Source organism: Achroia grisella, unplaced genomic scaffold (genome assembly GCF_030625045.1).
Source record: "Achroia grisella isolate CSIRO2021 unplaced genomic scaffold, CSIRO_AGI_Agris_v1 utg149, whole genome shotgun sequence".
NCBI classification, from domain to species: Eukaryota; Metazoa; Arthropoda; class Insecta; order Lepidoptera; family Pyralidae; genus Achroia; species Achroia grisella.
The window spans coordinates 1,951,410-1,964,197 of record NW_026712644.1 but is presented as its reverse complement, the minus strand read 5'-3'; the positions used below and the strand labels follow the sequence as shown (position 1 = coordinate 1,964,197).

Here is a 12,788-nt window from a genome sequence, read left to right as displayed (position 1 = left end):
GTATAAAAGAAAAAGTAAATAAGAAAACGGACAGTATTAAAAAGAGGTTATGACAGCTGACGTCAATGTTGCACAGATTAATAATTTGAAAAAATTAACAGAACAAAGCGTGACGCCTCTGAGTTACTGCGAGTGCCGGGAACGAAGTGGTGTGGTAAGGGATTCTCGGCGACACGGTATTCCCAACTCGGCGGATACTCTAGAACGGATAGATGCTGTCGCATCCACGACTTGAGATGCCCATTCTGGATTGGGGCCATGGAGAAGAAGTACGGACTTTATAATTGGCGCGTAAACACACTTATGCACTGCCGGTGCGATGAAAGGTTTGTGATATGGCTGTATGGATTATTGTCGTTGCTTATGCCTGTGGTATGATAGTTTTTGGAAAAAAAATATTGCATGTAATTCGGTGTCAAATTCTAGTGAATAGATAAAGATTTAAAAAAGACTAAAATAATTTATTTCCTAAGTCATTTAATTTAATAATATAAATAAATTTGATAATCATTTTTTAAACTAAAATCATAATCACTAATTTTGGAATATTTGCATGTAATTCGGTGTAAAATTCTAGCTAATAAATAATAACGCTAAAGCCATATATGTTATTTTAATTGAATTATTAATAGTTGTTTATAATATTTCAATTGAGTTTTTACACATTAAAAAATTATTTCCATCTAAAAAATAATTAATTGGTCTTATTTAAATAATGATATGTATCATTTACAATTATAACAATATAATTAGTTAAATAGTGCATGCGTATACTTATACTCTATTATAATTATAATCTTACTAATGTTTTAAACGCAAACGATGTCACGGGCACAGCTAGTTTGTGCATATATAAAAATAAACTGTGACTAATTTAAGCAAACCTTTGATTAATAAAGTATGTGAGTATAGATGGATGGATGGATGGATGTTTGTTACTCTTTCACGTAAAAACTACTGAACAGATTTTGCAGAAACTTAAAAAATGGCGAATTTCAAATACAAGCGTTTATCCCCAAATTTTTCAAGATTTAAGCTTCTACTCATAGCTTTAAAATAATGACGACACTTGCACAGAACTTTTCGTCCCCCTTTCGTGTTAAACACCTTATAACCCTCTTTCGCATTATAGTATCCTATATCCTTACAGTCCTTACTTAGGATCTAGACTTTTTGTGTAACAATATTAATTTATACTGTTTTAATTTTGACGCGGTCATTATTTATAAGTATAATTAGTAAAAATCACGGAATCTTACCACGTTTTATATTTATTTACTGAGTTCCCGATATTTCGGCTGTAATTCTACTGCATATTTCGGCAGTTTACCCATGATAATGGCAGTTTTTACTAATTATACGTATAAATATTCATTTAAATCGTTTCAGTAGTTTTAACGTGAAAGCCCGACAGACAAACAGACAGAGTTACTTTCGCCTTTAGAATTTTACGTCCTCGGTAGTCAACATGTTTAGCACATCGCTTTACCTCCAAATACTAGATTCTGTTTTAAATGAATACTAATTATTTATGTATAACAATTAACAGTAAAATATACTATCATTATCGGTCGATATCGGTCGTTATTTGTAATCTGTTATTTTGTCACTCAAGTAACTATTTATTTATGTCAACTTTGCTATTTGGCAGTTTATATTCATACCAAATTCTTAAAACTATTAATCTGAAAGAATTTATTTTAAAGAGAATTTCTATTTATCAGTTTTCAATCACACAGAATTCTTAAAAAGATCATTCTGAAGGAATTTATTTCAAAGAGCAACACGCAAGTTTCTTGTCCATTCTTCTTGTATAGAGTCTGCATTCCGAATGAGTAGTAGAATAGAAAAAAATATAACTTTTCAAAAGTGCCTTTATTAACTTTATTGTGATGAAATGATGAATCGGCATTCCAAATTAGTGGTAGAATAAAAAAAATGTTACTATGTAAAACTGCTTATTTTAACTTTATTCGAGTAAACATTATTTCTATTTCAGAATTTACTTTTATTATGTTATTTATTAGTTAAAGTGATGATGATGATGTTATAAATTTAATACGAAGTTGTCCCCATATTATCAATGGGCCGTATTAATAGAGTCATTTCCTGACCTCACCCAAGGGCCCATTTTGGTTACAAAAAATAAATGGGTTATAAATGAAATAAAATAAATGAAAATAAAAGAGATACACCTCCCTGTCGACGATAGGCACCGGGTACATGAGACAGGGAATTGAATGGAGTCGCTATTTACATAAAAATAAAAAGATCGAAAAACAACAGTTTCGTATTTTTTTTATATATAATACAAAATATATTATTTATATATTTTGTATTATACCTATTTATTATTATTTACAATAATATTTCACGATAATTCACACAGAGTTATGTGGTGCTTAGCTAAGCAGAGCATTAGTTATGGGTACAAAATCACTGATCACTTATTACATAGAAAACACCCAGACCGATACAAACAATCAATCAAATCTCATCAAATCTCATCAATCTCACTCAAATGTTCATACCGTGAAAGAAATCTGGAAAAATGGATTTTTGATGGTTTTGAATTTAGGATTTTTTTATTTGATTGGAATGGAATTTTGGATGGTATGCTAAACCGCTACACTACCGAGGCCGTAAATCTACAAATAGATTTTAGTTTTCTGTCTAATAATATCTAAACTATTTTTTATGTAACTTAAATGTCAAACAAGCTGACGGATCACCTGATGATAAATGGTAACCCTTTAATGTAAATATGAACAGTACAACATCACGTTATCATGTGACGCCCGTGATACCGTGATACCACCCATGCGTTGCCATTCCAGAGAACTAAGATGTCTCTCTTATTGTGTAATTTCACTGAGTTGTTTTCGAATAAGAATTAACCTAAAAGCGAGCTAATAAACTGGAAATAATCACATGTAGTAATTTACTCGTAACGCGAATTGTTGGGTTTTTTCATTATCGCCTAAATTTTAAGGGTATTGTGGGTAATTATTTTTAGAAAGGCAAGAGGATCACTTGGCTACACTTCACAATAATATTTAAACAATTAATTTATCTGCGACTCCACACCACTCGTGTTCAGGATAATCACCGAAACTCGTATAGTATAACGCGGTCTCTAATTGGTGCTCATAAATTATGAACAGCGGCGGTACCGGCACTGTCTGTTTGTTTGTTACGGACGCATCTCGTAAACTAATAATGTGGGACAAAGTCAAATCTGATTATTATTACAATAAAATCTTAACGTCTTTATGTCTACCATTACATAACTTAAAATCTTTTTAACCGACCTCAAAATGAGGAGGTTCTTTATTTGATTTTATTTTATTATGTTATCTCAGAATTTTTTTTCTGGGTATACCGATAGTGTAAATATGTACCTCTTTCCGAGGTAGATTTTGTACTATATTATATTGTATTGTATTATATTATATTATATTGAAATTTGGTACACTGATAGTTACGGGGCTACTTTTAATGTCAAAAAAGGGACAAAAGGGAGAAATGAAGGATTGTATGGAAGCATCATCATTTTTAAATCTAGAAGTTGGAAACTTAGTTCTTTCTTCTTACAATAAAAAAATATTATATCTTTATTTGGTGAAAATCACTATTCCAGGCAGACGAAGTCGCGGGCACAGCTAATTAATGTGCGAGCTAGTATCGTACATTATTCCGCAACATTGACATTCGTTTTACATTTAATATTTCACCAAAAAAATCGCATTCGGTCATTTTACCATTAATCAGTTAAATTTTAATATATCTTTTTAATCAGTAGCTATTATTATCATATATCAGACTAACTTTTGCCCGCGGCTTCTGTCGCGTTAATTTATCCCCTTAGAGGTGGAATTTATCAAAATCCTTTCTTAGAGGATGCCTACGTCATAGTAGCTTTATGCATGCAAAGTATCAGCCCGATCTGTTTCAAATTGACAAAGTTTCATACAAACTTTCAACCCCTATTTTATCCCCATGGGGGTAAAATTAACCAAAATCCTTTCTTAGCGAATACCTACTTCATAACATCTACTTGCATGCCAAATTTCAGCCCGATCCGTCCAGTGGTTTGGGCTGTGCGTTGATAGATCACTATGTCAGTCACCTTTGAGTTATATATATTTAGATTTACCTATCAGAATTTATCATAGTTTCGATACAAACCGAACATATACAAACAAACATCCGAGCGAAACCGGGACCGGGTACTAGTAATAAAAAAACGTAAACTATTTCGTACATTGAAAAAAAAAAAGTTGAACATATTTCAACGTTTTTTTTTCGAAGCTGCATTGACATTATGCAAATAAAAAAAAATATCACCACATCGAAACTATTTTAACTAGGTGTTTATGGCATCTATTGTGATGAAATCTATGGTTACAGATAGGGATGTGCCTATCCGCCGTCGAATCAAGAGATCGGTCAAATCGATAGTGTTGTCTATGACTATTTTTTTTTTTTGTTAATGTTTCTTCTATTTTAACTAATGTATATTTAAACGCATTCAATTTAGTAAATATCAAATATCATAAACAATATGTAGGAATCCGTAACCATAACTAGTAGAGTCATCAATATAAAAATTTAAATAACGCCTATATAAAAATAACTCTAATAAATTGTAAGTAACTAATTTGTTTGCATTTCATTATATATTTTGAGATGCCTAGCTGTCCCGGCAATATTGCTATTAAAAAATAGGGGCTGGTAGAAGGGTGAAAATTGAAGGCTGTATGTTATTTTAATACCACATAATAATAAAAAAAAAAAAATTTTAACGAACAAAAAAAAAATTGGAATGAGCCACCCATAACACTTAGGGATATAAAAATTAGTTATTAACCTACTGAATATACATATAAAATCTATCAAGAAGTATAAACACGAAACCTGTGATTATATATATTAGAAGATATATAACGTACTGAACGGATTTTGATAAAGCTTTACTGTAATATAGCTTATACATCAGAAAATTGAGCGAAATATGTTACGCGGGTCAGCTAGTTAATTTACATGACAATATAACGTTTTGGGGTTAATATTAATAATAGTAATTTTATAAGTGTCGGGCCTCGAATATACCTAATATGAGAATCAACGAATTATTTCTAGAAAACTACAAAAGGTTTTGTTTTTTAATTGTTCATTTCTAGAAAAGTCGACAAGTTAAAACTACTTTTTGTTGTATAAGAACGAATTTATTTCTAGAAACGTCGAAAGGTTTTTTTTAATTGCTTTTCTCTAGAAAAGTTGAAAGATTAAAACTACTTTTTGTTGTACAAGGATGTATTTATTTCTAGAAAAGTCGAAAGGTTTTGTTTTTTTGTTGTACAAGGAAACAACAGGGTACAAGGCAAATTATATATGGTATGATACTATAAAAACTTGTCCAACCGTCATAATATACTGCTATAGCATTTACGGAAACGGTAAAATGACATATGAATTATTTAAAACTACTACTTAAGTTCATTATCGATAATTTGATGACATTTTCAAAATTCGAATTGCTTCGCTTCACTACTGTCAGTTGGATTGTCTATTGCAATATATTTTTTAAATAAGGTACGGATTCCGCGTCTCTATTTATGAAAGAAAATATATTTGCATAATCTGATTTCCGTAGTTAATATTTATGACAAAAAACAAGTGAATTTTGACAAAGCTTGTGTCATTAAGAACAAAATTATTTTTAATTTTCCAGAGTTATTATTTTATTATATTATTAAACTAGCTGTACCCGCGATGCTGACCTTTAAAATATAAATATTTATAATTATATAAAATAAATAAAAGCGAAATAAAAAACTTTCATCGTTCTAGCTTCAATAATGAGTAATTTCCATACAAAATTCCATATAACTCAATCAACAGCCTAAAAAGATCGATACCCTGTTCAATTCAAGCGGGAATTGAAATTGCGATGGCCTGAACAGAGGTTCAATCCGCTAGCAGTGCCCTCAGACTAAAGTCGGACCTGTCAAACGGGAGTTGGCCTACAGCCGCTCTAGGACTTATGGAGGCTCTGTCTCCTTTGGTGTGGAGTGCCATCTGCACTCGCCCCCTATGGTCCGGTGAAGCTGTAAAGGTCAGCTGCGGCCAACAGCATTAGAGTAGTCCGAAAAAAAGACCTAAAAAGTTAGGTTCAATGATTTTGGCGTGAAAGCAGCATAATATTAGTAAGGAAGTAAGAATTAATAATTGGTTTCTTAAAGCCAATGTTCCGTGTAACATATGACATCTGCATTGTTAACCCCGACACCTCGCCCATAGAGAAATGTACAAAGAAAATCCGCCCTATCAAATCCTCAGCTAGCTAATACATAATCACCCCACCTAAGCCCATTGTCGCGAACTACAAAAAAACTTTCCGCGCCGATAAACAAGAAAATAGTTATCTATGCTGAGCGGTGAAGGGAACGCGTCTGTACCCACCTTTATAATGGAGTCCAATCATAAGCGACCAGCGGATATCATTTCTTAGTCTTATTGTAAAAACCTATATAGAACCGCACAACTCCGGGGTGAGTTCTAGTCTACTGGGATACAGGGTTTGTGCCTAGTTCATTGCCCAGGCTCATACAATCGCAATTGTTTTTTTCCTTAACAATTAACTCAGCGCCATCTAGTCCCACGGAGAGCAGAGCTTGTGTTATGAGTACTAGACAACTGATATAAATACATAATTTTTTTGTAAATACATACATATTATATATAGAAAATAGCCAGACCAATACATACAATAATACTTATGAATACAAATGTTTGCACCGTGCGAGGTGCCAACCTGCGACCATCGAAGTAACGCAATGTGCTAAACCGCTAGTCCACCGAACTATTATTCGGAAAACACTCTTCAAAATTCATATGTACATTTGTATTCATGAGCATGATTGTTTGTATTGGTCTGGATGTTTTCTATGTATAATATGAATGTATTTACAAAAAAATGTATGTATTTATATCAGTTGTCTAGTACCCATAATACAAGCTCTGCTTAGCTTGGGACTAGATGACGCTGTATGGTCATTCTGAACTTTGAATAAGGGCGAGCACAATAGATTATACAAGTCGCAGTGTTACAGGTCTTAGCACCTAACAGTAGCTCAAACACGAAATAAAAAAAAATGTTGTTCTGAGATATTATATTATTTGTTACTTAATTATTGCTAGTTATAATGCAGGCCTTATTAAAAGAAAATTAAAAGAAAATGTTATTCTGACATATTATATTATTTGTTACTTAATTATTGCTAGTTATAATGCAGGCCTTATTAAAAGAAAATTAAAAAAAAACTGTTATTCTGAGATATTATTTTATTATTTGTTACTTAATTATTGCAGGCCTTTTTAAACGAAAATTAATCGCCTGTCGCTTGTGGCCAGTGCCATAAAAGGGCCTTAGTCGACGTTCATAATTTATGTATTGTCATACGACGTATTTAACCTCGCCCGGCGCATTATTCACACATTATAAATCCCGCGAAGCGTGGCGATAACGGAACGCAGCCATAAAGACAAGATGGCGGACCTATTGACAGCTGACAGCTGTTTTGGCGCGAAACTGATTGCAAAATATTTGTAGACTAACTGAGACAGTGATTTCGATATTGAAGAACCTATAAATATTATAATAGAAACGTATACATGTATATGAAATTGAATTACATGAATGACGAGCGTGCGTGGCAATAGTTGTTCATACACGGGATTTTCATTTAATAATGTTAGATATTGACACCGATATAAATAACCTTTCCTTGAAATAAGAAAAATCTAACCAACCAAAAAAAGTAACTTCGAATCCGTATTGCCGATTGGAATAAAGTACACAAATTTTGAATATTGAGAAATTATCTTATTTTTATGTTTATTTTGGTATACATTTTTTTTTTCGGACTACTCTAATGCTGTTGGCCGCAGCTGGCCTTTACAGCTTCACCGGACGTTAGGGGGCGAGTGCAGATGGCACTCCAAACCAAAGGAAGGACTTATGGAGCGGCTGAAGGCCAACTCCTGCATGACGGATACGACTTTAGTCTGAGGGCACCACTAGGGGTTCGAACCTCGGCTCAGGCCGTCGTAATTTCGATCCCCGTTTGAATTGGACGGGGGATCGATGGTACACCCTTTATAGTATTTCTGATATATCTTCCGTGTACATCTTCAATTTTTTTTTTAACTGCGATAGTGGCACACAGGCAATTATCTGATGATAAATAATTACCGTAGTCTATGACGTCTTATACACCGCGACAACGTTAGTTTATTATAAATATATATATATATATATATGTCTTGATTAAGTCTTCGGTGAGAGGGAAGGAAATTGTTAGTAATGTTGATCGATAACTCTCAAAAAAAAGCTTCGATGATTAAAACACTGATGAAAAATGATTGGTTTTTCCAAACATCCAAACTTACAAACATTACATCTTTGATTTATTAGTATTGTTCAGTTACTGGATAGAGTTGACAACTTTCACTAAAGTCTAGAATATACGGCTAGCTGTATTTTAAACAGACGGACAGAGCTATAATTTAAAGCTATAAATTGTAGCTATAATATTAAACGACGTTACTTGTTGGCTGACATTTTGTAAAATTATTGGCTTATTAATTATATAACTGTATGGTACGCTGTATCTACTAAACTGAAGGTTATCCTTTATTATTCACTAGCTACTCGCCCTGACTTTGCACGGGTGTACATGTCTATATATCTATATATATATATATGTATATAACTCAAAGGCGACTGACACAGAGATCTATCAACGCACAGCCCAAACCACTGGACGGATCGGGCTGAAATTTGGCATGCAGGTAGATGTTATGACGTAGGCATCCGCTAAGAAAGGATTTTGATTAATTCTACCCCCAAGGGGATAAAATAGGGGATGAAAGTTTATATGAAACTTTGTCAATTTTAAACCGATTGGGCTGAGACTTTGCATGCATAAATCTACTATGACGTAGGCATCCCCTAAGAAAGATTTTTGCCAAATTTCACCCCTAAGGAGATAAATTAACGCGAGCGAAGCCGCGAGAAAAAGCTAGTTATACATATAAACCTTCCTCTTGAATCACTCTATCTATTTAATGTAAAGTATTTTATCTAGAATTTATTTATTTTGTTAGTTTATTTTGGGTTCAGTTATATATAAAGTACACCCATTGACCGTTGATAGTTTTTCTAGGCCATTAGTTTTCGTTTATAGAATACAAAAATCAAAATTGTTGGAATAATACTTTAGGTTATATTCAATACTAGCTACCCACCCCAGCTTTGCACGGGTGTACAATGTACATATATTATACATATATGTCTTCCTCTTGAATATATTAAAAAAACCGCTTCAAAATCCCTTGCGTAGTTTTAAAGATTTAAGCATACATAAGGACGGACAGACAGTGATAGCGACTTTGTTTTATACTATGTAATGATTAAGTATTGTGTCCATTCCAAGCGGCAAATTAAATTATAAAAACATGAATTGTGCTAAAACATACCAAAGTCAAATTTAAAACTATTTGTTTACACTTTTACAGTAAATTTTATATCAATATATTTTACTTTCTTACGGCTAATTAAAAAAAATCAAAGAATCGTTCTTAATTTGAAAATACTGACACATAATTTTCAAATAGGTATTTAATTTAATAAATTAACATTGCAAAACTGTAAACTGAGATGGCGGCCAAATAAATGCTGTAGAACTCACGGAAGTCGCGGACACCTGCATAGTCTATGCTTTCCGCGCCATTGACCGCCCATTCATCCGGGAATTTTGAAATTCGAACGTCTCGGCTGAAAATGGCGGTAGCTGTCAAGCTGTCGTCTAAATGGCCAGTTGTCTATGAAAAAAAGAACAAGGACGCACGCCAGTGATGTCACATTGGTTTTCTCCTCAAATTTAGGGGGATTTTGTGGCGATGGGAAGAATTTTGGGGAAAAAGTATATGGCAGCATTTGTAGAAGGAAAATATTTAAATTAGACGTTGTTAATATTGCCCATGTAGAAAAATAACAACAGTGAAACAAGGGGTCTAAACTATAAACCTGTGAGTTTGAAAAGCACTATACTTCGATATAAAAAAACGAGGACTATTGTAGATAATGCTAAACAAAAAACAAACTGATTAAGCAAACCGCTCGAATTATAAAATAAGAAATTAGAATCGAATAACCGTTACAAAACCAACTACATAAAAAAATCGTCAGGAATAAAATAATTTTCTTCTAAACTATGTTAAAAGTTACATTTTTATTTTATATTTTATTACTAACATAGGATAAGTTATGTCATTAAGCTGTTACTATAAAAATGGATCATGTTGTCTGAAAAAAAATATTATTATTATTTATTATTAAACCTGAATTTTGGGAAAATTTCGGGGAAATACTAAACCGTCATATAGCAATACTGACGCGCGCCAAAATCGGCTGGGAGTTAATTTAGTGTCGCCTACTTATGAGACCGTGAAGATAAAAATTATCGTCTTTTCTAAATGCAACAACATTATTTTTGATTGAACAAACAAATTGTTTTTCTTCTTTATACACTTTACGTTCTTACACGAGCAGGTTTTTTTAAATGACACTTCTATATAGACTGTAAATGATTTAAATGACGTAGGTAGGTAGGTATTAAGTAACTTAAAACAGTCATGCTCGCTACAAAGTTAGAACTTGTGGCGGCGTGGTGGGCAGGGTTGATGTGCACTGTTGCGGGTGAATAATACGATGTTGCTGGTCGAGACGATGTATATTACTGATGATGATAAACTGACAATGTGTACACAGAAATAATGATCTTATATACTAAATAACAATAGGAAAATGTAAGGTGGGGTGACACAGTTTAGATACAGCAGTGCCTAGTAGACAATATTGAATTTATCTTACTAGACATTATTAAATGCAATTATTATTTTGCTGTATCTAGGTGACTGTGTCCCATAGATATTCCCCCCTTGAGAGAAAAAAATATATATATATTACACACAAAAAAAAATGTATAAAAGTTAACTGTAAAATTTAAGACGTTATCCACTTTAGTAACAATAAATATTCATTATACCCAAATAACGACGTAAATCTTCGACTGTCGTGAAAGGGATCCGTCGATTGCTTGCCATTTTTCTTGCGTGGTTTATCTATTACATATTATATAAAAAATCTAACTCATTTGTGAAGAACTTTTGCTCATATTAATTGTTTGCGGCGGCTTTGATTTCGCTAGCGCTCTCTTGAAATGTGCTTGTTTTTTATTCACCGGTTATTGCTCCGGTGTCCACCAAAATCTATAGCCACATGTTATTCGGTTATAGCTAGGCTAACGGATGAACAGCACAGCGTTCCGTCTTATTCTGCGTCGAATCTAGTTTTCCGACGGTTGTCTATAGGAGCGCGGCATGTCACATTTGTTGCCTTTTCTTTATATTTGCGATGATATAATATATATATAGTCATTTTTCTGACTATGCAATGACCGTAGGTGCAAATTTGACCTAGATCGGTAGTTGCTGCGTCTGTTTGTGTGTGGCGAGCGCTTTTCTCGTATATCAGCAATTTCTGATCACAGTGTCGCAATTAGTGACGACAGGTGTGCAATGACGTCGGCGGTGACTGTTGGCTGTACTTTTGTAGACAGCATTTTTGCTTTATTTTTCCAATTTCAAATTTTCGTCCAGAGATTATCTCCAGCAGGCAGTTGTGTTTACTGGGGGTCAGTAGAAAAGATCCTTGTCAATATTGCAAACGACTTTTATGCCCTTGAATTTCCGATTTATGATGCTATAGAAGCCGGTGGAAATGTGCAATCGTTGGTTATATTTCAAAGAGATCTCTTGTTTGATCTCGTCGTTTTCCCAATTATCGTCTCGACCATGTCGGCCAGATCACGTCGGGGTCACCACTGTTGCGGGTGAATAATACTATGTTGCTGGTCGAGACGATGTATATTACAGATGATGATAAACTGACAATGTGTACACAGAAATAATGATCTTATATACTAAATAACAATAGGAAAATGTAAATTGACACAGTTTAGATACAGCAGTGCCTAGTAGACAATATTGAATTTATCTTACTAGACATTATTAAATGCAATTATTATTTTGCTGTATCTAGTACTGTGTCCCATATGACCCTCTAATATGGTTGAGTGCAATGATAGCTGACTCCGTCATACTCGTGAACGGGTCCTGCTTGTGTTACGACCACTGATTAGACTATTGCAAAAATAGTCAAATCAGTGTTCGTAACCCGATAGTTTTGCAACATATGCTAGAGTTCACTCTATTCTCATGTACAACATTAATTTGAAAAGAATACGAGCTGAGTTTCTTGTCAGTTCTTCTCATCTCGAAATCATTCCGAACTGACTGTAGATTTGATAACTTAAGAGTCTATAATAGACCTACATGAATAAAGATATTTTGAATTTTGTATGAGGATTTTTCGGTCACGAAAAAGCGTTTCCGTCGCATGAAAGGGATCCGTTGGAGTTTCACTATGTTTATCTATTACATATTATATAAAATTCTCGTGTCACAGTTTTCCCATACTCCTCCGAAACGGCTTGACCGATTCTCATGATACATTTATTTTTCATCCCTCTAAATGTTAGGGGTAGTTCACCCCTAATTTTTTTTTTATTTAAGGCAAAACAACGTTTGCCTGGACAGCTAGTATTTTATAATATTAGTATATATAACACATTTCAATCTAAATGTATATAACTTCGGCC

The 12,788-nt window shown here is 33.4% G+C and overlaps 1 protein-coding gene across 4 annotated transcripts in view; it reads left to right on the top strand.

The window, feature by feature from the left end:
* Positions 1-12,788, top strand: part of LOC131855734 (uncharacterized) — a 136,426-nt gene that overhangs the window by 112,870 nt on the left and 10,768 nt on the right. For 3 of the 4 annotated variants that reach the window (XM_059207032.1, XM_059207033.1, XM_059207031.1), the window contains one exon: positions 102-326. The exons of the other annotated variant lie outside the window; for it this stretch is intronic. In XM_059207032.1, coding sequence (XP_059063015.1) covers positions 102-326 — 225 coding nt within the window. The remainder of the gene's footprint in view (positions 1-101; positions 327-12,788) is intronic. 4 annotated transcript variants of the gene reach the window in all.